The sequence below is a fragment of the Oryzias latipes genome, chromosome 21, assembly GCF_053564925.1.
Source record: "Oryzias latipes strain Hd-rR chromosome 21, Olatipes_Hd-rR_3.1".
NCBI classification, from domain to species: Eukaryota; Metazoa; Chordata; class Actinopteri; order Beloniformes; family Adrianichthyidae; genus Oryzias; species Oryzias latipes.
In genome coordinates this window covers 9,844,574-9,864,522 of record NC_136257.1, presented here as the reverse complement: position 1 = coordinate 9,864,522, position 19,949 = coordinate 9,844,574, and the positions used below count along the sequence as shown (strand labels likewise).

The window sequence follows — 19,949 nt, the reverse complement described above, 5'->3', positions numbered from 1 at the left end:
TCACTGGTTCATGTATTGGTATTTTATTCCCCTAAAAACACATAAAACAATAGAAATAAGAAGAAAGCGGTGCCTTCCAGATGCTCTGTTTTGTGCATATTTTGCATTTTCAAGCAGAAGGAAAAAAATCACCTACATGTTATGCAATCGCTCTGAAAAAAAAAAAAAAACTATGGACTTTGCCGGGCTGGAAAGTCTAGATCGGGAAATCAGGTCGTTTATCCAACTGGGAAAAAAGACTGGAGGAGTTAACAAGCCCTCCAGGCTACATCAGTACTCTGCTTTCCCACCTCTGATCTCCATCCAGAAATAGGCCTCCAGAGCAGTGTTTTTGTCAGATTTGACTACATTTGACTTGGATATTCAACAGATAGTATCAGTTGTCTGATTGGAGCCGATTTATTATCTGTATTAATTTGATTATAGTTGCAGACCTCCTTTTAGCCTAAACTATTTGCTGTTTTTGCTGTAAACAGACTGAAAGGCAGGAAAAAAATAAAGATTAAAGGATTTATGGGTTTATGACTTACCTCAGTGCCATCATGCAACTGAATGGTCACATAAGTGAAAAGGAAAACTTAATAATAATAATGAGCAAGCTAAGGTTTGCTGGAGTACAAAATTAGGCAAACTAGGAAGGACAGAGAGACTAGATTGGAAATGAAAGGCAGCAATTAAGGTAGATAAATGGGATTTAGTATAAACCTGTAGAAGGCGCTCTTGTTCCATCTGCCATTTCTCCTGCCTTCTGCGCTCCTCTTCTGGGTCCCACGTCCAGCGGTTGGATGGTGGAGTGATGGCAGGAACAGTTATCTGAGGACACAAAGAAAATTATCTGAGGTGCTGCTTTCCTGCCTTAGATGCTACTACAGAGCAGGAGGTTAAGCATAAAGCCAGGTTTCAAACTGATGACAACATTGTCTGCTTATACATACAAAATACAGCTGTTACTGTAACTTATGAACATAAAAATACTTAATTAACAAATAAAAATGAAAGATTTTAGCTACCATGCTCATGGTAAGAGCAAGACACCTGTACCTGGGGCATATTTTCATGTATCTCAGAATTTTCTGTTTGACTTGACCTGAAAATGTCACACATTTGGGCATGAACATTTGATTGACAGGTGATCATCTAACCCTGAGCTCTACTAGTGCACCAACGTCTGTCAGGTCGTCTCAATTGCCAGTTTTTCAAAAAGCTGTGGTTTAGTGACATCATATTTCACCAAGTGTTTCTAATGAGCAAAACAACAGAGTCACATGATCACGTCCAACAGTCACCGGGTGAACATATAACCCTCTCAGCGGTGCAGTTTTCAAGCAGAGCAATACTTCCAACTACTTACATCTGGCATAGAGGAGTTTGATCCTCCTGAAAAACAGAGAATATTTTGTCAAAACTCTTTTCATGCTCCTTAGTGAATAGAATATTATATAAGCAAGTCATTTTCAGTGCTCGGACTCAATTTATTTACTCAAATTTGACAGGCATGTTAAAAATTCAAACTGATTCTTAATTATGATGCAAATCCATAATTAAAATTTGATTGACAACCAAAAGAGTAAGCAATTTTTTTTGCAACCAGCCTCAGCTGATTAAAGTCAGGCTTCATTCGAAGTCATCTCCGTATTTCCGAATACAAAAATCCATAAATCATAAGGATGACAAGATGAGATCCGAATCATGCATGCAACAAAAGCATTCACACTTCAAAGGCATGCATGCAGATATCTTTGCCTGCAACAAAGTACAAAGTGAACTCCACAGCCTGTTCAACTCAGTGACAAAACACTACAAACAGAACAGGTTGTTCAATTTTTATGAAGCTATGATTGGTTGGCTGCAATAGTGCCATGCTGTTCAGCCGCAGGATAACTGTCTGTTTTTTTTGAAGACGTTAGTTTTTCTGTTAAGGTTTGACTGAATTTTGGTGCTTTGAACAGCATGCCAGCATCCCAGACTGAGCAGAGAGAAGGCAGGTAGGTCATGACACGCTCAGCCCTGTTTACCACAGAGGTAGGTCAGCGCACTGACGCTGGACTCTGAGCCACCTGAAGGAGGGAAGGGTACAGCACAAAGTTTAAGCTTTGGCTACAGACAGGTGAGAGGAAAAACATGTAAAGGTTTTTTTTTTTCTTTATCTTGACATTTCAGGGGTCACTTCAACACATGAATTGGGAGAATGCAAATTCAGGAGACAAAAAAAACACAGAGGACAAAGCAGCTACACTCACCGGCCACTTTATCTGACATACTTGTCCAACTTCTCGTTAATACAAATTTCTAATAGGCCAATCACATGGCAGCAACTCCATGCATTTAGGCATGTAGACATGGTCAAGTTGATCTGGTACAGTTCAAACCGAGCATCAGGATAAGGAAGAAAGGTGATTTAAGCGACTTTGAAAGTGGCATGTTTGTTGGTGGAAAAGAGAAAATATCCAGTGAGCGGCAGTTCTGTGGGCAGAAATGCCTTGTTGATGCCAGAGGTCAGAGGAGAATGGCCAAACTGGTTCCAGCTGATAGAAAGGCAACAGGAACGCAAATAATCACTGGTTACAACCGAGGTCTGCAGAAGAGCATCTCTGAACACACAACACGTCCAACCTTAAGGCTGATGGGCTATAGCAGCAGTGGGGGTTATTCCTGTCAGCTAAGAACAGGAAACCGAGGCTACAATTCACACAGGCTCATCAAAACATTGCCTGGTCTGATGAGTCTCCCTTTCGGCTGCAACATTTGGATGGTTGGGTCAGAATTTGGCATCAAAAACATGAAGGCATCCATCTTGCCATGAATTGACGGGTCAGGCTGATGGTGGTGGTATAATGGTGTGGAGGATATTTTCTTGGCAAACTGTATGCCCCTTAGTACCAATTGAGCATTGTTCCAACACCACAGCCTACCTGAGTATTATTGCTGACCATGTCCATCCCTTTATGATCACAGTGTACCATCTCCTGATGGCTACTTCCAGCAGGATAAGGCGCCATGTCATAAAGCTGGAATCATCTCAGACTGGTTTCTTCAACATGACAATGAGTTCACTGGACTCAAATGGTCTCCACAGACACCAGATCTCAACCCAATAGATCACCTTTGGGATGTGGTGGGACAGGAGATTGACATAATGGATGTGCAGCCGATAAATCTGCAGCAACTGTGTGATTCTAACATGAACATAATGGAGCTAACTGTCTGAGGAATGTTTCCAGTAGCTTGTTGAATCTATGCCACCAAGGATGAAGGCAGTTCTTAAGGCAACAGGGTGTCCAACCCGGTACTAGCAAGGTGTACCTGATAAAGTGGCTGGTGATTGTAGAAAGAAACACACAGTCATAATGAAAAAGCATCCCACATCACTTCCAGATGCCTTTATTTTTACCTTGTTCAAAAAACTCTGACCTCCGTTTTAAGTTTTTCAAAGATATGGGTTCTGACTCTACATGGAAAATGGAGAACAGGAAAGAGTGAGGAACAGCATTTCCATGGCTAACACATTGCACTGCTCTCATCACAGAATTAAAGAATGATGGCTTTTGTGCTCTGCGCAGAGATAATTGTGGACATTTCATAACCTTTGTGAATGTGAGTTCTGGTCTTTTACCTTTGTTCCTCATGGTCACCGGTTCTTCGTGGAGACTCCCGTTCACTCCATTTGACGCCACCCCCTGCAGGGAAGCGCAGCAGGATACAAACTCATTAGAGAACCCAGAACAATCAAACCAGAAATTGCTGCTGGGTTCGCGGGTCACTTACGACAGCGGTCTTAGCGGGGGCCTCTTTGCTTGGCACGGTCTCCGGGGGAATGTGGGAGGTGAGATCCAGGCTGGAACTGACAGTTTTTGTGCCAGGGGGACCTAGAATTGTCGGATGATCCGTACTGGTCAGATTGATGGTTCTATGGCTTTTATATGGCAGGGAAGGTTCGTCTCTGACCCAGTCTGCATTTGATAAATGCAATGGCAAAAAACAGACAAAAAAATTGTGTGTTTGAACATAACAGCACGTTTTTGTGGTCTGTATGAGGGAACCCCAGAATTTACAAAAAGAAAAAAAATATATAAAGCAGGAGACAGGGTTGCTGTTATGGTATTATGCTGTTATGGTAGGAAAGCAGCAGGGGGGTAACAGAGAAACCACCTTCCCCAGCCATGCAGGCCTTTAAAAAAACCCAAACAAAGTTTCCGTCACTTCTAGACTTTACTCAAACATGGTAACTAGCACCTCTGTGTTAGTTCAGGTGAGCTTCGCAGAACACTTTTGGGATGAAAAAGCTGCACGATTTGAACAGTTTTAGTTTCCCAGAGAAAAGACGGATATAGCTAGAGAGAGAGGAATGCTAACAGATAACAAAAGGATGAAAGAATTGATAGAAATAAAAGAAAAATTCAAAATAAAACAGAAAAACAACAGTTAAAACGACACCAGCTTTACATCACCAGGCAAAAAAAAAAAAAAGAAGAAAAAAAACACAGTAACAGAGGAAGCTTGCAGCCCCTGTATCATTAAGCTGTCAAGGGATCATTCATGGAAGACTTCACAATAGTTTCTGGACCAATTTAAAGTGTCAAAACTCTTTAGCAGCTCATGAAGCATGAGCTGCACTGTCAGCCTTGGAATGTAACCATCAAATGTTGCGCTCGTTTTCAGTCCCACACGATCAGACACACTCAGTGTGCAGACGACTCACTGTTTTGGCCATGACGGCGGACATCCATGACCAGGCTGCCCTCTTGCAGGGCCTGATCCATGCAGGTCTTCCACTCTGTGTAGCTCATTTCTGCCACCTTATGGCCGTTGATTGTCAGAACCTCATCTCCAACCTGGAGCTGGCACATTTCAGCTGAGCTTTCTGTCAGATGCAGAGTTCAGGAGGGGTAAGAATTGACTAATCCTCAAGAACACTCGGACAGCTCTTATCGCTTAAAAATTTCATAGAAAAACTGATAAGAGTCTGTGCTGAACAAGATTTAACTGAAAAAGACAGAAAACTGTATAAAGAAAGTGTCCCTTTAACAAGAGCGTGTTTAAAATGCGTAGCATTTTGTCAGATGCTGGTAGGGATTTGCAGCAGAAATGGAGGCTTGGGCCCTGCAGATCTGACCCACATAAACACTGTCCTACATACTGTAGGTCTGCACAAAAAACCTGCTGAAAACCAACCAGGACTGCAAATCTAACCACACCAGATCTCTGCCCACCAATCTTGAAGGTTGATTCTAACAGTAAACTTATAACTGCTTGCAAGACGAGCTGCAGTTTAGAAATATATTGTTTGAGTAAAACGTTGTATTAGAAATGTATAAAAACAAAGTGATCTTGCACTGAGAATAACAACAGTATTAGTTTAAAGCCAGAACTACTAACAAGATTAAATTGGTAGAAAGGGAACAAACCAGTCGGGAAGTAAATAATTGGTTTCTGACAAATTTAGTCAGTTTCTCTTTCTGTTGTAAACAAAAAGACGTCCAATCACAAGCTTCCCTCTACCAAGTTGGATCGATCATAGCTGGCTGAAGGTGAACCACAGCGAGGGATGTGTGTTTTGTGCACTAAACATTAACTAACCTTTTTTTCCACAGCACTTTAAATACAAAAATAATATAACAGCCTTTTTTTAAAAAACCATAAAAACAAAACATTCTAAGAGAATTTGACTATTGTATTGCCACAAAGTTTGTCAAATCTTTTATGTATCCATTTGTGGACGATACGTCGAAATGCGTATCCTTGTGAAAAGGAAACATACACATCCCTATTTTGGAAGCACAAATCCTTTTTTTTTCAAGGTAATTTTCTAAAAAGTGTGTGCATCCACCTGGCTGGATGGATGAGACACGAACTCCTTTCGAGTCCCAGTTTGACTGGAATCCAAAGTCTCTGCTGCTGTTGGGTTTCTGGTTCAGGTTGACGCGCATCTCACAGAAGTTCTCCTGACATGCAAACAAGAAAAGGCAACAGACGACTACATTTACTGACAATGTACACATTTTGGTCAAAAAACTAAATATGAAGTGATTTGAACAACTACAGTCCCACTCCGATCATCTTTGGATCTATTTTCGAAGTGACCCAGTGGTCTTTTAATTATGATTATGCTGTTTTTAGCCAAAATTTAAAAAAATTGTCATTTTCTAGGACATGGTTTCAAGAAAGTGGCATTAGTTCATTAGAAAATCACAGGGAGGGAGTTTGTGGTCCGCTCAGTGTATTTTCCACATCGTTTTCAAATTGCATTTTTTCGTCTGCTCCTGATTCACAATGATTTGAATTGAAAAATACTCAAAATGCAATTCTAAGCTGAATTTTCTTTATATTTGTCTTCCCTAATGAGAAAAAATCCACAAGAACATATTAAAAACATGATTTTCATCAAAATGAGTTTTAAAGACATTCAAGCAGAAATGAACTACAACAGCATAAGAAAAGGAAGACAAAAAAGCAGTACCTGCTTGGTTTGGCTATTCATCAAAGGACTGGCAGGTGAATCACTGGTGATGCTCATTTCTTTGGGCCTCTCATCCTCCTTCACCTCATCTTTCTCCTCTTCCTCGCTGCTTTGTGCTGAGCTGGACTGAGCCTCATCCTCTGACGTCATGAACTGCTGATACCGGCTTGGCACCGAGGTCTTTTGAGGAATGCTGGCACTGCCATTGACACGCTGATGGGAGTTATCCATCTGTCAGGGGATGAAGACAGCTGGTAAAGAGCGACACAGACTGACAGGTAAAGCTGCAAGGCAAGGCAAGGCAAGGCAAGTTTATTTGTATAGCACAATTCGTACACAAAGTAATTCAAGGTGCTTCACAAAACAGAAAAATGCATTAAAATCACAATACATCATAGAAATAATCAACATAAAATTTACTTTAAAAGAAAAGGAGAAAAAAAAAAAGATTTAAAAAGAAAGGAAGGAAAGAAAGGTGCAGATAGGACCTTTCAGTCATATACACGGCTAAACAGAAATGTTTTAAGTCTAGATTTGAACATGAACACAGAAGAGGCCTGTCTTACGCCTTCAGGGAGGCTGTTCCAGATTTTGGCTGCAGAATATTGAAACGCTGATTCCCCTTGTTTAGTTCTGACTCTGGGTATCAACAGGAGGCCGGCCCCTGAGGTCCTCAGAGTACGAGATGGTTCATATGGCACTAACATGTCAGAGATGTACTTTGGTACTCATGGAGAGACTTGTACACAAGCAGAGCTGCTTTGAAGTCTATTCTTTGAGGTACAGGGAGCCAGTGCAAAGACCTGAGCACAGGACTAATGTGATCATACTTCCTGGTTTTGGTCAGGACTCGAGCAGCAGCATTCTGGATGTACTGAAGCTGTTTTACAGCTCGTTTGGACAGGCCGGTGAGCAGGCCGTTACAGTAGTCTAACCTACTGGAGACAAATGCATGCATAAGTATCTCCAGGTCTCGCTTTGAGATTATGTTTTTGATTTTGGCAATGTTTTTCAGGTGGTAAAATGCCGCTGATGTTACTGACTTGATATGGCTGTTAAAGTTCAGGTCAGAGCTGCAAAATACCTTAAATAATTTGGTAACTACCAAAAAATTCACAAGTTTCCCAAGTAACTGCAGACTTTTGGATAACTCTGATAAACTCAAAATGAATGAACCATCAGCAGGACTCACTGTTTGGGCTCTGGGAAGAGAGCTGATGCGGGATGATTGGGTCCCAAAGGGCCTTGGTGTGACAACTGAGGTTAGGCGTAAGCTATCAGATTTCTGATAGCTCCTGGGGAGGGAGGACGAAACCCAAGAAAACTCAGGAGGCTTGGGTTGCATTGAGTTCAGCTGCGGCTCCTCTTTGTGCAGAGCGAGTGGGGGGGCCTCCGCTTTGGCCTGTGTGCCCAACAATGGAGGCTTTGGCTCGGGTGCCTTCTGAGCAGAGCTGGGAATGGAGGCAGTGTTCGTGCTCTGTGCCTCTCTGGTTGTGCCGGGGTCGTCTACTGCTTGACTCCTCTGTAAAGACGGAGCTTTGGGAGTGGTGGAGCTGAGGACCGAGCTGCGACTGGCCGGAGTGGCGGCAGTGGGAGATGCGACAGCCTTGTCGGCAACTTGCTGGGAAGTGGGAGGCGATGGCTGAAAAGGAAGCGGGGAGGAAGCTGGGGAATCTTCCGGCTTCACAGAGGGCTCAGAGGGTTGGGATGAAAAATATGGAGCGTCGATAGTGTAGCTTCTGGAAAGATGCGTGCGGGAAAGTGGGCTGATGACAGGAGCCTCGGAGTCGTCCTCACTGTCATGCAGAAAGGAAAGCGAAGCGAGGCGACTGCTGATGCGGTTCTTTGTTTTACTTTCCCTGTGGAAAAAGGGGGATAAAGGGTTAAGGGTGTGCTTGATGATCAAGGAGGGCAACTGCAAGCAGAGCTTAAAAAGAGATGGAAATGGAAAGCTGAGCCATGATTAGATTACACTTTCACACTGCTTAAAGCAACAATTACAGTTGTGTGAACCACTCCTACTGACATAACAGCATTGTTTGAAAGCTCTCACACACAACTTCTACTCTATTACCTTAACAGAGGATCCCTCCTCTGAAGGTTAAAGAAAAGGAGCAGAAAAGGAACAGGTTGAGTGTGCAGCACCACTACGTCTATTTGCACATCTTGACCATGATAAGGCACATTTCTCCTCACCTCTCCTCCTGCATCTCCTTGAAGGTCTTGGACCTTCTGTCGTCGCCGTAGGTAATTTGCTCAATTTTCTCTCTTTCCTCTTTCTTCTTCGCTATGTCCGAGTTGACGCTTCGTCGCCGGTTTTTCCATTTGGTCAAGTCCTGAAAAAGGAAAAAACAAAGATCAACTGATGGGACACATCTTAAAGGCTTCCAGGTGAGACGGTCATTGCAGAGGAGGAGAGCAGAAACAAGTAGAGAGATGCAAGAAAAGAGATCATTTGAAGGTGTTCTATTTGTGAGGTTGAAGCTCCACCCAGCTCACCTCCCCTGTGTACTGGGGACTGAGTGACCTAAATGCTGCTTTAGGACTCATTTAGTTTGCTGTGAGACAAATCGCTTAAGTTCTGGGCAGCACAGTCATCCATGTTTGGAGGGAAGCATTCCCTTAACTATTATATTTTACTTAAAATTTACAGATACCTGCTGTTAGGAATAATGTTGCTGCATTGTTCTTTTAGTTAACTATATCTACAGCATATTTTACAAAGTTTAAAGACCCACTTTGATGAAAATTGTGTTTTCTGTTTTCTTTTTTTAGCATGTTCTAGTAGCATTTTTCTGATGATAGAGAACATATAACAAAAATTAAGATTAAAAGTGTATTTTAGAATATTTCTTTAATCAAATCAATGTGAATCAGAAGCCGACGCAAAAAAATGCAGTTTGAAAAAGAATGAATTTGTGATGGAAAGAACTATGTCCTAGAAAAGTTTTTTTTTGATTTTGGCTAAAAACGTCATCCTGATTATTAAAAGACCACTGGGAACGCTTTAAAAAATGATCAAAAGATGATCGGAACAGGACTTTAAATATCTTTATCTCACATAAAGACAATCCTTCAAAGTTGCAATATGTGTTCTCAACTTTGCAATCTGGAAGCAAGAACAGTCTTTACAATGCAGCAAAACGGTGTTTTTAACTGCAGAGGCATAAATCACCAACAACACACATTCACCTGTTTAGATGGTTAAATTTAGGGAATCGGTTGTTGCAAAAGCAAGTTAACCAGTTCTAATTTCAACTATGACTAGATTAAAAGACAAAAAACCTATAAAATCAGAGAGTGCAGTGCCTTAAGAAAAAAAAACATGTAGAATAAAAAAGACGAAAGGAAAACAAGGCAGCAGGAAAGTCATGCAAAAGCTTTTTTAGAAAAACCTTGATAAATGCAACAAAACTGCATTTGAACGAAGCACAGTGGTGGAAGTGGGGTGATATGGGCTTAATTTCCTGTTTAGCAGTTTAAAATAACTTGACTCTACAGGTTCACCAAAACCTTTAAAGAACATTTTTGAATCAAAAAGGTGGCTAAGTGCCCAACAGATTGACTGACACTGGGTACTATGAAAAATTAAGTCATTGAGATATTATAATAGTCTGGTTAAACTCAAGAACTCCTCATGTGGTTAAGACAGCATAACTAGAGTAAATTACAGTTGTCAATAGATTTCTAAGTACCGTAGTTAAAATGAATTATGAGACGTTTGATTCAACACTAAGATTCATATTTATAGTTAAATCTAGTAAACCCTGAAATTATCCTTTGAAGACAGACAGACAGACAGACAGACAGACAGACAGACAGATAGATAGATGGCAAAACAAAAGAACAGATAATAATACATCAAACTTACGAGGATTAGTCATTATTTGACTGCAAAAATAAACATTTAATTTGACTAATATCTGTTGTTTTTGCAACAGGTAAGTCAGATTTTCACTGTGGAGGGAAGCTTTGATTGCTTCTGTCCTCAAAAACCTTCTTTCAACTTTCCATATACTTACATCCTGCCATTTATCATCACTCTCCTTGATCTGCTCACGGTACTTCTGCAGCTCTTCGAACCGAAGCTGCCGGAGGGCCATGGCATCCGCGTCAATGTCACTGGTGGATTTACTCCTGTGCAGGAAAATTTTGACAAAAAAAGAGAAACACCCAAAGAGTCAGACAGTTGATAACTTCTACACACATGCACCTTCAAGCAAAAGCTGTGGTGTGAAATTGTTAATCAAAACCTAATAAAAGTTCCACTGACTGCCTGCATCCAAATGGGTTAAAATGCGTAAAAAGTCCACAGAAAAGTGTTAGTTTGCAGCACCCAGGACAACAAAAACTGTGAGGTAAACCAAGCCCTGTGGGTTAGAAGCAGTTGAACCCTTCCTGCCATGCATAAGAAATAAGCTTTCTTTTAAACTTACCTGTGAAGATTTATTTATATCTAAAAAAACTATCAGACAGTTCAGGGTAGTCATACCTCCGGACTGTGAGGTGGTCAGGAAATTGCCTTTGTGTCAATCCACACACATTTTAGTATTTTAAAGAGCTTAGTACACCAGCTCCACCCCACGCGGAACAAGGCCCAGAGCCATCCACCACGCATCGCTCCGCATCAGCATTTAGCAGCAGTGAGAACACAAAAGCAGGATGGTGCAGCTGCAGGGAAAAAGATGGAAACATTCCTGATTCCTGGGAACCCAATACTCACCCCGGAATACTTCCTAGCAGGGGTGGCTTACTGAGGAGCCGGAGAAAACCAGAGACAACAAAGTCACTTTTTTGCAGATCGGTTCTGGACAGTGAGTCTCTGACAGCAGTTGGAAAGAAGCTGCTGAGACTCGATCAGGTTCAAAGCCAGCATTAGTCTGCGTTCACTCTACCATACAGAGAATGGAGTGTGTGTCGCAGCTTTAAAGCACATTTCCTTAACCTGGCACTAGGTCTGGCAAGGTTTCCAGTCATGTGTCTTTCTGTAAACAATACCGCCTTTCAGGAGGCTCCAACATGATGTCACTGGAAACATGACTTTACATATGGGAGTGAAGTAAATCCAGATGGATTCAGACTCAGGTTAAATGGTTGCTTTGTGTGAAGTTTTGCTACATTTCTGCCCAAACGCTGTAGTGCAGACTTCTATTCAGGTCACTAAGGAGTCCACATCTATTCTCAGAGGAGCGGGAAATTCTACACTCTCTCATTTTGGCACAGCAGACGTTAAATGTCCCCGCTTGTTGCAGACACAATGTTCATGTTGTGTTTGGATATCTCTAAGGGCTCTGCCCTTCCACACTCTCCCGCTGTGGCACTCAGCGAAAAGTTCCTCAAGGAGAGGAAAACAATATATTTGTGTCACATTGGTGACCAAGAAAATTAGCCATTTGATTCAATCACAGACAGGAAGTCAGTCATTTCTTTCATCAAGATTTTATTCTGTTCATATGAAATCACAGGAAAAAGAACTCCAGGATGACATGCATAGTTTGGGACTCTTCTGCTCGGGATTCACCACCTTTTCTTCATAAATCACACTGCACATATGAAACAGACTTTGTGGATGATTTCAAATCGCTCCTGAAAAATTATCTGTGGGATGTCCAAAGTCTGGCCTGTGAGCCAAATTTCCATCATAAAATCATTAATATGCGGCCCCCAGGACTTTCCGACAACTGCGTGTAGGATTTTGTGATTGTGATTGGCTAAATTAGGTTATAAGCCATTTTAAATTTGCGGCAACACTTTCTAGCTCATTTCTACATATCGACTGTATATTTGATTTGATTTTTGATTTGAAATGGTTTATTTCAAGCAATCAAATAAGAATAATACACAAAAACAATACAATCATCTATATATATTAAAAAAAATTAGTTGACGGCGAGGGCTACCACTAATTAACCCAAGATAACTGGGAAAGAATGGTGCATGGAATTCACAGCAATTTACAAAAATGTATTTAGCTATTTTTCTGTTATACGAGAAGAAAGGAAAAGTTATGCCATTGCAATGACACTTTCACTAAACAGATAATTTGCATGTACTTATATGATATGGGTTTAAAGAATGTTAGGCTGATTGGTTGGGCCTCACACATTTTCCAAATCTGGCCCTCTTTGCAAAAAGTTTGGACATCCCTGATCTATGCAGTCAAATTTAACAGTTTTGAAACAAAAATGATCATCTAGTAGACAACAAAAACACTGGGCAAATATTTTTATCAAAGTCCAAAAAAGTTTGTTTTCAGAAACAAAAAGTTTCATTTGCAAATTAAGTTCAATTTGTCATCAGAGGTTTAAATTCTAAAAGGACGATGAAGCAGAAACAGAATAAAAAGGTCTACAGAATCCAGAGGACTGTCAGACTGGGTTAAATGTATTTTTCTATAGCTTCAGAGCAGCTAGCCTCTCGACCAAAAGCTTTTTCCTGTGTCTTAATTGGCTGGCTTCCCTGATTGCCTGCCATTTCTGCAGGTCGCCTTTACTGAAGGAGGCCGGCACAGAGGGACTCCGGTGACGAGCTGAAGGGCCTCTCAGCGACGGCTGGCTTTGATCCGAACAATCCCTGAGCTTCCTGATTAGCATGTCGTCCGTTGTAGTATTCATCCTTTTCTCAGGCTCATTCGGTGTATCTGCTTTTGTGTCATGAGTTAGGGGACATGGAGGGCAGAGGAGTCTGGCTTTGAGCTCAGGGGGGAGGGCCCACGGCTCTGGGATTGGCATGGGGGAGTAGTTGTCGGGCGCTCCGGAGAGTGGTCTTTGCAGCTGTGCCTGTGTAGTTTTCTCTTTACGATAAACAACGTCGTCCTGCTCTATGTTGGGAAATTCGCTTTCTTCCGCGTCACCAGGGCGATGTTGCTGGGTAACAATGTTGAGCTGTGGCGATGATGTACAGAGTCTACGCTTGACGGAGAGCTGAGACTTCACCAACGCCAGATCGATGTTGGACTGAAACGACAGGGTTCGCCTGGCAAACATGTCGTCATTCTCCAAGTCGGGATTAATACTGTCATAATCAAAGTGATCTGGGGGTTCCTGCCGCCCCAGCAGAGGCCACCTCTCCCCTTTGACCAGCCTGGGACCTGAGGTGGGGTCCAGGGGAGCAAAGATCAATGGAGGAGTCTCTAACAGGGAGGACTGTTTCTTGGGGAGCTGTGGAAGAGTGTGTGGTTGGGTATGTGGACTGCAAAGTGGCAAAAGAAGAGAAAAAGGACAGAAAGTTGATGAGAGCATGCATGTGGAGTGATCCAGGTGTTAGAAAAGGAGGAAAAGGCACAGCAAACAGCTGCAAACATTCAAACTGATGTTTGTCAAATGAGGATTGTATTTATTTTCATTTAGCCTGTAAAGTCCACTACATCAAAAAATTGACATAATGTTTTTAGAATTAAGTTGTTTTTCAATCCTTTGAAAAAAAGTTTTGTAATATCATCATATCTATTAGATATAGATAGTATTAATTATGATACTTTGGGTGATTTGATAAGTTTTTGTTCACGGTAATGTTAGTTTGAGATGCAACAAAGGAGCCTTATCTACCCACTGGCAAAAATGTAAGACATTTTTCGCATTGCGTAACTGTATTAAAAAAGAATGAATTATCAACAAATTTTGCATTTTTAATACGCCATGCAGTCATTTAATAAAATAAAAAACAATAAATGAGTTGTTCTCACAAGAAAGTTATAAAAATTAGCTAAAACCTTTTCCGCCAAAAAAGATTTCATGAAAGCAGCCATTTTGAAATGACCAGGAAAAGTCCTTCTACTGCCCCTAGTGGAATGATGATGAACTACAGGGCAGAAAATATGGACCAAATGTGAGATGAAAGGCTATAGGGATTAAAAAACGAATTCAAGCTTGAACGAAATTTCCTTCAGTACAAGCGCACAGCTTTTTTAAAGAGTTAAAGCCATACCAGCAGCTTCTCTGCATACTTTATTAGCTTGTTAGTTTAGAAGTCATTCTTGGAGTTACAATATTTTCCAGCAAAACTCCTACAAATTAAAAGACTCCTGCATCGTCAGAGTCATGCATCTGTGTCAACCTTTTCCCAACAACACGGGTGGTTTGAGCTGAGGCCTCGTGGCTGTGGGACTGAAAGGGGCTGGAAGGAGAGGGGGCAGAGGAGAGCCAAGGACTCATGTCGCACTCTGAGTCGTCTGACGAAGAGCCCGACTTCTGACCGCTACTGCAGGATGGATGAGGGGAGGGGGACGGAGGAGGAAAACAATGGGAGGCAACAGCATGGGAGAAGAGGAAAACATAAGTGGGAGGAAGGTGTGGCTCACAGAGAAAGCAGTAAACAACAATAGATATTAGGAAAAATGAAGAACTGTAGATTAGCATGCAATTATTTTGAAGGAAAATGAGATAAGAAATGATGTGAATGGTGCTTTTATACTGGCGCCCCTCACACACCTGAAGCCTTGCATCTTCTTGTACCAGGGTCTCCTCTGAGAGCCCAGTTTGATCTTCTGCACGTGCAAGTCCTCTTCGGGTGTCCAAAACTTGGGTAAAAACTTGTCGAAGGCCACACTGCCTGCAGGCTGGGGTTTTATGCCCATCTTACGAGCATAAAGATCGTCTTGGACGGGGTCAGCGTGACCCACCTCATCATCCTCATCCTCAGAGTCCTCGTATGTGTCCCTGAACAGGCTTTCTGTACAGACAGCTCTGCAGTGGTCCACCTTCACAGAGCTTCGCTTGGGGGGCGGCCCTCTCCCGCTCTTGCTGCTCGAAAAAAATAAAACGGCCAACCACAAGCATCAAAAAAAGGACTTTTCAGCACAACGGCGGAGCACACGTTTATAAAAAAAAGGAGCGTTCCACTGGCACACCGGCCTCAGATGAAATGACGCAAACGAAGCAAGCTGATGCGGGTTAAATCTGAGGAGCGAACTCAAGTCTTTTCAGAAGCTCTTCTGACTCAGGAACGGCAAACACAGAGGAGCCACAGCTGAAATGTCAAAACAATCGAACAGCAAACAGAAAACTGATGCGATGTTAGAGACTGCTCATGGTTCAAATCAACCATGCAAGCTGCAGGTAAGAGAAGCGCTGTAGTTTGCTCTCAGGCAGCCACGTCACACGGCAGTTTCATGTTCTCTGACCTGTGGCAGGTCACACTGTGCTGAGGTGCAACGTCAGAAGTTACAGTGACCTTAGGGTGGGGGCCCTCTTCACTTCTAGACCCCCTGTGACCTGCAAGGGAACCGATGGGCACCGCAAAGTTGGTGGGAGGAGCTGGGGAGGGACTACGGAAACGTCTGCTCGCGAGATCATCCAGAACAAGATCGGGGTCCGGTCGATTGGAGTCTGAGTCGCTGCCGCTGTCGTAATCGAAGGCCCACTGTAGATGATCTGCTGGCAATGCACTCTGGGATACTTTGGTGATTTCATAGCGTTCAGAGGGAACCTGACTTTGACTGAACGTTGTTCCACAGCACAAATGAAACACAGAACCATGAAGGATTCACACACAACAAAGATGAGGGTAAAAACGTCTGTGCTTCTAGCACCAGCCAGGAATATTTATTCCTAATCATGTGATCTACTGATTAATACCACTCCAAACAGACAAAAGCAGGCATGGATTTTTAGGGTACCTGGTGATTTGGCCTTCATCCTCCATGCTGCCGTAGTTCAAGCTGCGCCGGTTGTCTTCATTGCGTTCGCCCCGTTTCTTCCTCAGAGGAGGCGGTACGTAGCCGGACGGCTTGTCTTTGGTGGGCAGGAACCGGTTGTAATCAGCGCTAACGCTAGGTAGGATGTTTGTAATCCTGCGGTAGCCCTTGGAGTCCCTGTTCTGAGCCATTCTGATGATGGTGTCTATTTCTTCTTCACTGTAACAACCTGAGAGACACCAAAGAGACAAGAGGCAAGCTGGTTTGAGACAGGTCTAGAAAAGGTAAATGAGGGTGTTTGGGGGCTTTGATAAGAGTCCTTAATAAACTATTTATATGACATTAACAAACACTAGTAATGTTTTAGTAAGCTGCTTATAAGTTCATTAATTAGCATTTGTAAATGTCTTACAACTGACTTACAAGTTTAAATGAGCTGTTTATAAATACATTAAAATATTCCTTAATAAACTACTTATAAGACATTAGCAAACATGAGTAATGTGGTATTAAGCTGCTTATAAAGACATTTATTAGCATTTGTGAATTCTATTCACAATCCATTTATAAATTGCTTGTATGGGATTAATAAATATATTAACAGTGTTGTTATGAACGGTTTATTGAGTGTTTTACAGCCCCCCAATCTAAAGCGTTAAAACGCGTTACCAAGCTGCTTTTCTTTATTTCAACATTACATGACTACTATAGTGTTTTAGTGTTTCTGTTCTCCTTTGATGAAAGTAATGACCTGCAGAGAAGCACCACTAGATGGCAACATGAATTGGTATCATCATCCTCCAGAGAAAAGCATCACTTTGTTCAATAAAGAAATAATAGAAGCAGCTGGAAGTTTTGTTTTCAACCATTGCAAATCAGGCTTCCAGTTACCATGGCTCCATGTTAGCTTGCTGTTTTTTTGTGTTTTGTTTTTGATGGACATGTAATGAGTGCATGCTGTGTGTCTGTAGCAGTTGTTTACACGATCAGCTGTTGTCGCTTGGCAACAACAAAAAGCTGTTGGGGAAGCATCCGGAGATTGTAAGCGAGGGTGAGGAGACTGAGGTCCTTCAGAGTTTGTAGGAGAATCTTTTTATGATGGGGTTGTTTCATCTGCCCCTTTACTACGCCGTAAGCTGATGGGGAAAAGATGCACTAACAGCAACAGGACGAGGATCTACAAACTGGTGTGGAGAGTCAGCTCCGTTCTAGGATGGAGTCTGTCCCTTTTGTAATTTAGGCCAAACTTTATTTTTGTTGTGATTTTTTGTTGGACCGGACGGAAAAGACGAGGGAAGAAGAGATTGGGATGTTGGAGGGGTGAAATGATAAAGCATCGTAAACTATAAAGCCACAAGTGACAAGTTGCTGGAAGTTTGTAATCTTTACTGTCAGGTGTAGATTTATAATAAATCTTAAAGGGGCGGAGCCTGTCCTCACACACACTCAAACATGTCTGTTGGCTTTAAATATCTTCACATACAAACTTGTCAAAGTGTACACAATACAATTACCATTCACACATGCATACTTATGTATTCAGACTAACACATGTGAAACATTTCATTCAGTCACGCAAGCTATTTGTGCAAAGGTGAGCTAACACCTGTGCAAAGTGAGTGTTTATGTTCCTTCAGTCTGAAACTTTGACACCTCGCTGCAGGAAGGAGCACTTTTACAGATCTTTCTTCCTGTTAGCTATCAGACTCTATCATAGACACATTTTTAGGTGTATTTTTTAGATTTATTTATTATCTAACTGCTATTTTTAACAAGGTCATTTTGTGGGATTAATAAAGCTTTATTCTTTACTGAAGAAGTGTCTGAAGTGTGTTTGTGGCTACGTCTCTTCACCCTCGCTGCTGCCTTTCAGAGTGGTGTCAGACGAGTCGCTGTGAGGGCGGGAGCCCATAGAGTTTAAGCTGTCCAGGGAGTCGTCTCTCCTGGGTCTGCCTCCTCCTCTTCCTCCCAGGTGGTGGAGCTTCTCTCTTTCCGAGTACCAGCTGTCTCCAAAACCGCTGTCTCTGGCGGTGCTGCTTCTCTGACTGGATGATTCCTGCAGAGTCTTTCACACACACACACAGGAGCACGCTCAGATTAAGAGGTGCCAATTAAAAACAGTCAGCCTTTCTCTTTCACCCAGATCACCCAGGCAGAGTGAGAAACCCGGATTAGTAACTGTAAACACACACTACCACACTGGCTATACGGGGCGACCCTGAATAAAATCATTGTCTTTCTCCTCTATCCATCTTTGTCAAAACAAACAATGCCATGATCCACACACCCAGCCATTGTCATGAAGGAACAACAGATTATAAACTATAGGCTGTTTTAAATGGAACTGCCACAAACAAGTCGTAACTTGTCAGGCACTTAAAAAGGAAAACGATTTTCAGACCTGTAATCTGGCAGACAATGCAGGTCTACAAATTAAACCCAGCCAAGCCCAGCGAAATGTGCTCCAACTGACTACTATTACTGAAAATCCCTGTAGTCAGTTGAATTATAGAGGTCTTGCACACCATCTATAAATCCATGTGAACGCAAAGTGCCAAGTTCAACACTGGCACGAGCGCAGAGGGGAAGCAGCCGTCTTTCCAGAAGACGTGGCTATTTTCACATCTGAGCTGTATACCATGTTGTAAGGACCAAAATAGCCAAGTCAGAGGATCGGGTCACACATGACTCAATGTAGGTTTGGTTTTAGCGGCTGGCAAACTGCCGTCCCTCTGGCCTGTGTAGTCATTTCTTCACACATACCAGCGAGGATATAAGGAAAAGTGGCTGTAAGATGGGATTTAAGTGCAGGATCAAATTAAGCCTCTTTTTCCCAACAACACAAAGAGTGAAACTGCCTTTTCTGGAAAGCTTTACCTTGTATAGTGCTGTGCCCAGTAATCCTTCAAATGCTTTGAAGTTCAGGTAAGGTCCGTCATAGAGACGGTCACTCTGAGCTCTTCTACCAAGCCAGTATATGGTGATCAAAACCTGGTGAGGAGAAGGGAAAATGCTATATAACACATGTGGATCTGAGTCAGCCTGTCCCATTACTGCCCCCCCCCCATCCTTTTTTAGTGTTCAGAACCCTATGCAAAGCCAAAATAAGCAGCTGTGGTAGTTCTGGCTCTGCTTATTCAGAATACTCTGCTTCTGTTTGCTGCTTTAAATCCTTAATGTCTGCATTTATTTCCAGTAATGAAAAATACATTTTACGTACAATGTAGCTTTCTGGTAGATGCTAAATTAAGGTAAGCTTGGAACAGAAATGGTTTGATCCATATTTGGATCAATTAGTGTCAAGGGGTTAAACCTGCAGGCAAACATGAGATACTCAGGCATTGCCAGCCATGCTTCATGTTGTGTAATGAAGTTTTGAAGAAAGATACAGAGTGTAGATCTTTTTTTCTGTTTTTAAACCAAAAACCAAAATTATTTTGGATTAAAGTTTAGTTTTTCAAAACAAAGTTTGATAGTGAATTTTAAATTTTGTTTAGCATTTAATTTTAGTTTATATTAATCATTTTACTCAAATGTGAATAACTTGTCTTAAATATACATAATAGAGCCTTAAATCATGACTAAATAAATAAATAGATAAAATATTCTTGTTATAAGAAATTATACTTAAAGAGTTTAGAGTGAATATAAAGATTTCTAGGTATTTAGGCTTCATTTTGTTTAAATAAACGTAAACTTAAAAAAAAAAAAAATATTGAGATTGTAGTTTTAGTACGACAAAGTATCATCAAAAAAAGAAAAGACAAAAGAAAAGGAAGTATTACGACATTTAAATTGAGTAAATTTACGACTTTTTTCTTGTTCATTTACGAGATTAAAGTCAAAGTGAGCATACAG

The 19,949-nt window shown here is 41.7% G+C and overlaps 2 protein-coding genes across 38 annotated transcripts in view; both read right to left on the bottom strand.

Annotated features, from left to right (window-relative positions):
- Window positions 1-19,949, bottom strand: part of lmo7a (LIM domain 7a) — a 67,684-nt gene that overhangs the window by 6,499 nt on the left and 41,236 nt on the right. For 11 of the 37 annotated variants that reach the window (XM_023950996.2, XM_023950997.2, XM_023950992.2 and 8 more), the window contains 16 exons: window positions 18,969-19,082; window positions 17,946-18,156; window positions 16,074-16,320; window positions 11,181-11,210; window positions 10,480-10,594; window positions 8,654-8,793; window positions 7,650-8,316; window positions 6,458-6,688; window positions 5,828-5,942; window positions 4,700-4,861; window positions 3,766-3,950; window positions 3,614-3,677; window positions 3,392-3,448; window positions 2,016-2,057; window positions 1,352-1,377; window positions 706-813 (listed from right to left, as the gene is read on the bottom strand). In XM_023950996.2, coding sequence (XP_023806764.1) covers window positions 706-813; window positions 1,352-1,377; window positions 2,016-2,057; window positions 3,392-3,448; window positions 3,614-3,677; window positions 3,766-3,950; window positions 4,700-4,861; window positions 5,828-5,942; window positions 6,458-6,688; window positions 7,650-8,316; window positions 8,654-8,793; window positions 10,480-10,594; window positions 11,181-11,210; window positions 16,074-16,320; window positions 17,946-18,156; window positions 18,969-19,082 — 2,514 coding nt within the window. The remainder of the gene's footprint in view (window positions 1-705; window positions 814-1,351; window positions 1,378-2,015; window positions 2,058-3,391; window positions 3,449-3,613; window positions 3,678-3,765; window positions 3,951-4,699; window positions 4,862-5,827; window positions 5,943-6,457; window positions 6,689-7,649; window positions 8,317-8,653; window positions 8,794-10,479; window positions 10,595-11,180; window positions 11,211-16,073; window positions 16,321-17,945; window positions 18,157-18,968; window positions 19,083-19,949) is intronic. The other 26 variants (XM_078940023.1, XM_023950991.2, XM_078940025.1 and 23 more) reach the window with 11 other exon arrangements.
- On the bottom strand, window positions 11,881-14,024 carry LOC110017371 (LIM domain only protein 7). The gene has a single exon (XM_020712994.2). It carries the CDS (start codon window positions 13,696-13,698, stop codon window positions 12,850-12,852), a length of 849 nt encoding a protein of 282 aa, XP_020568653.1. The 5' UTR covers window positions 13,699-14,024; the 3' UTR covers window positions 11,881-12,849.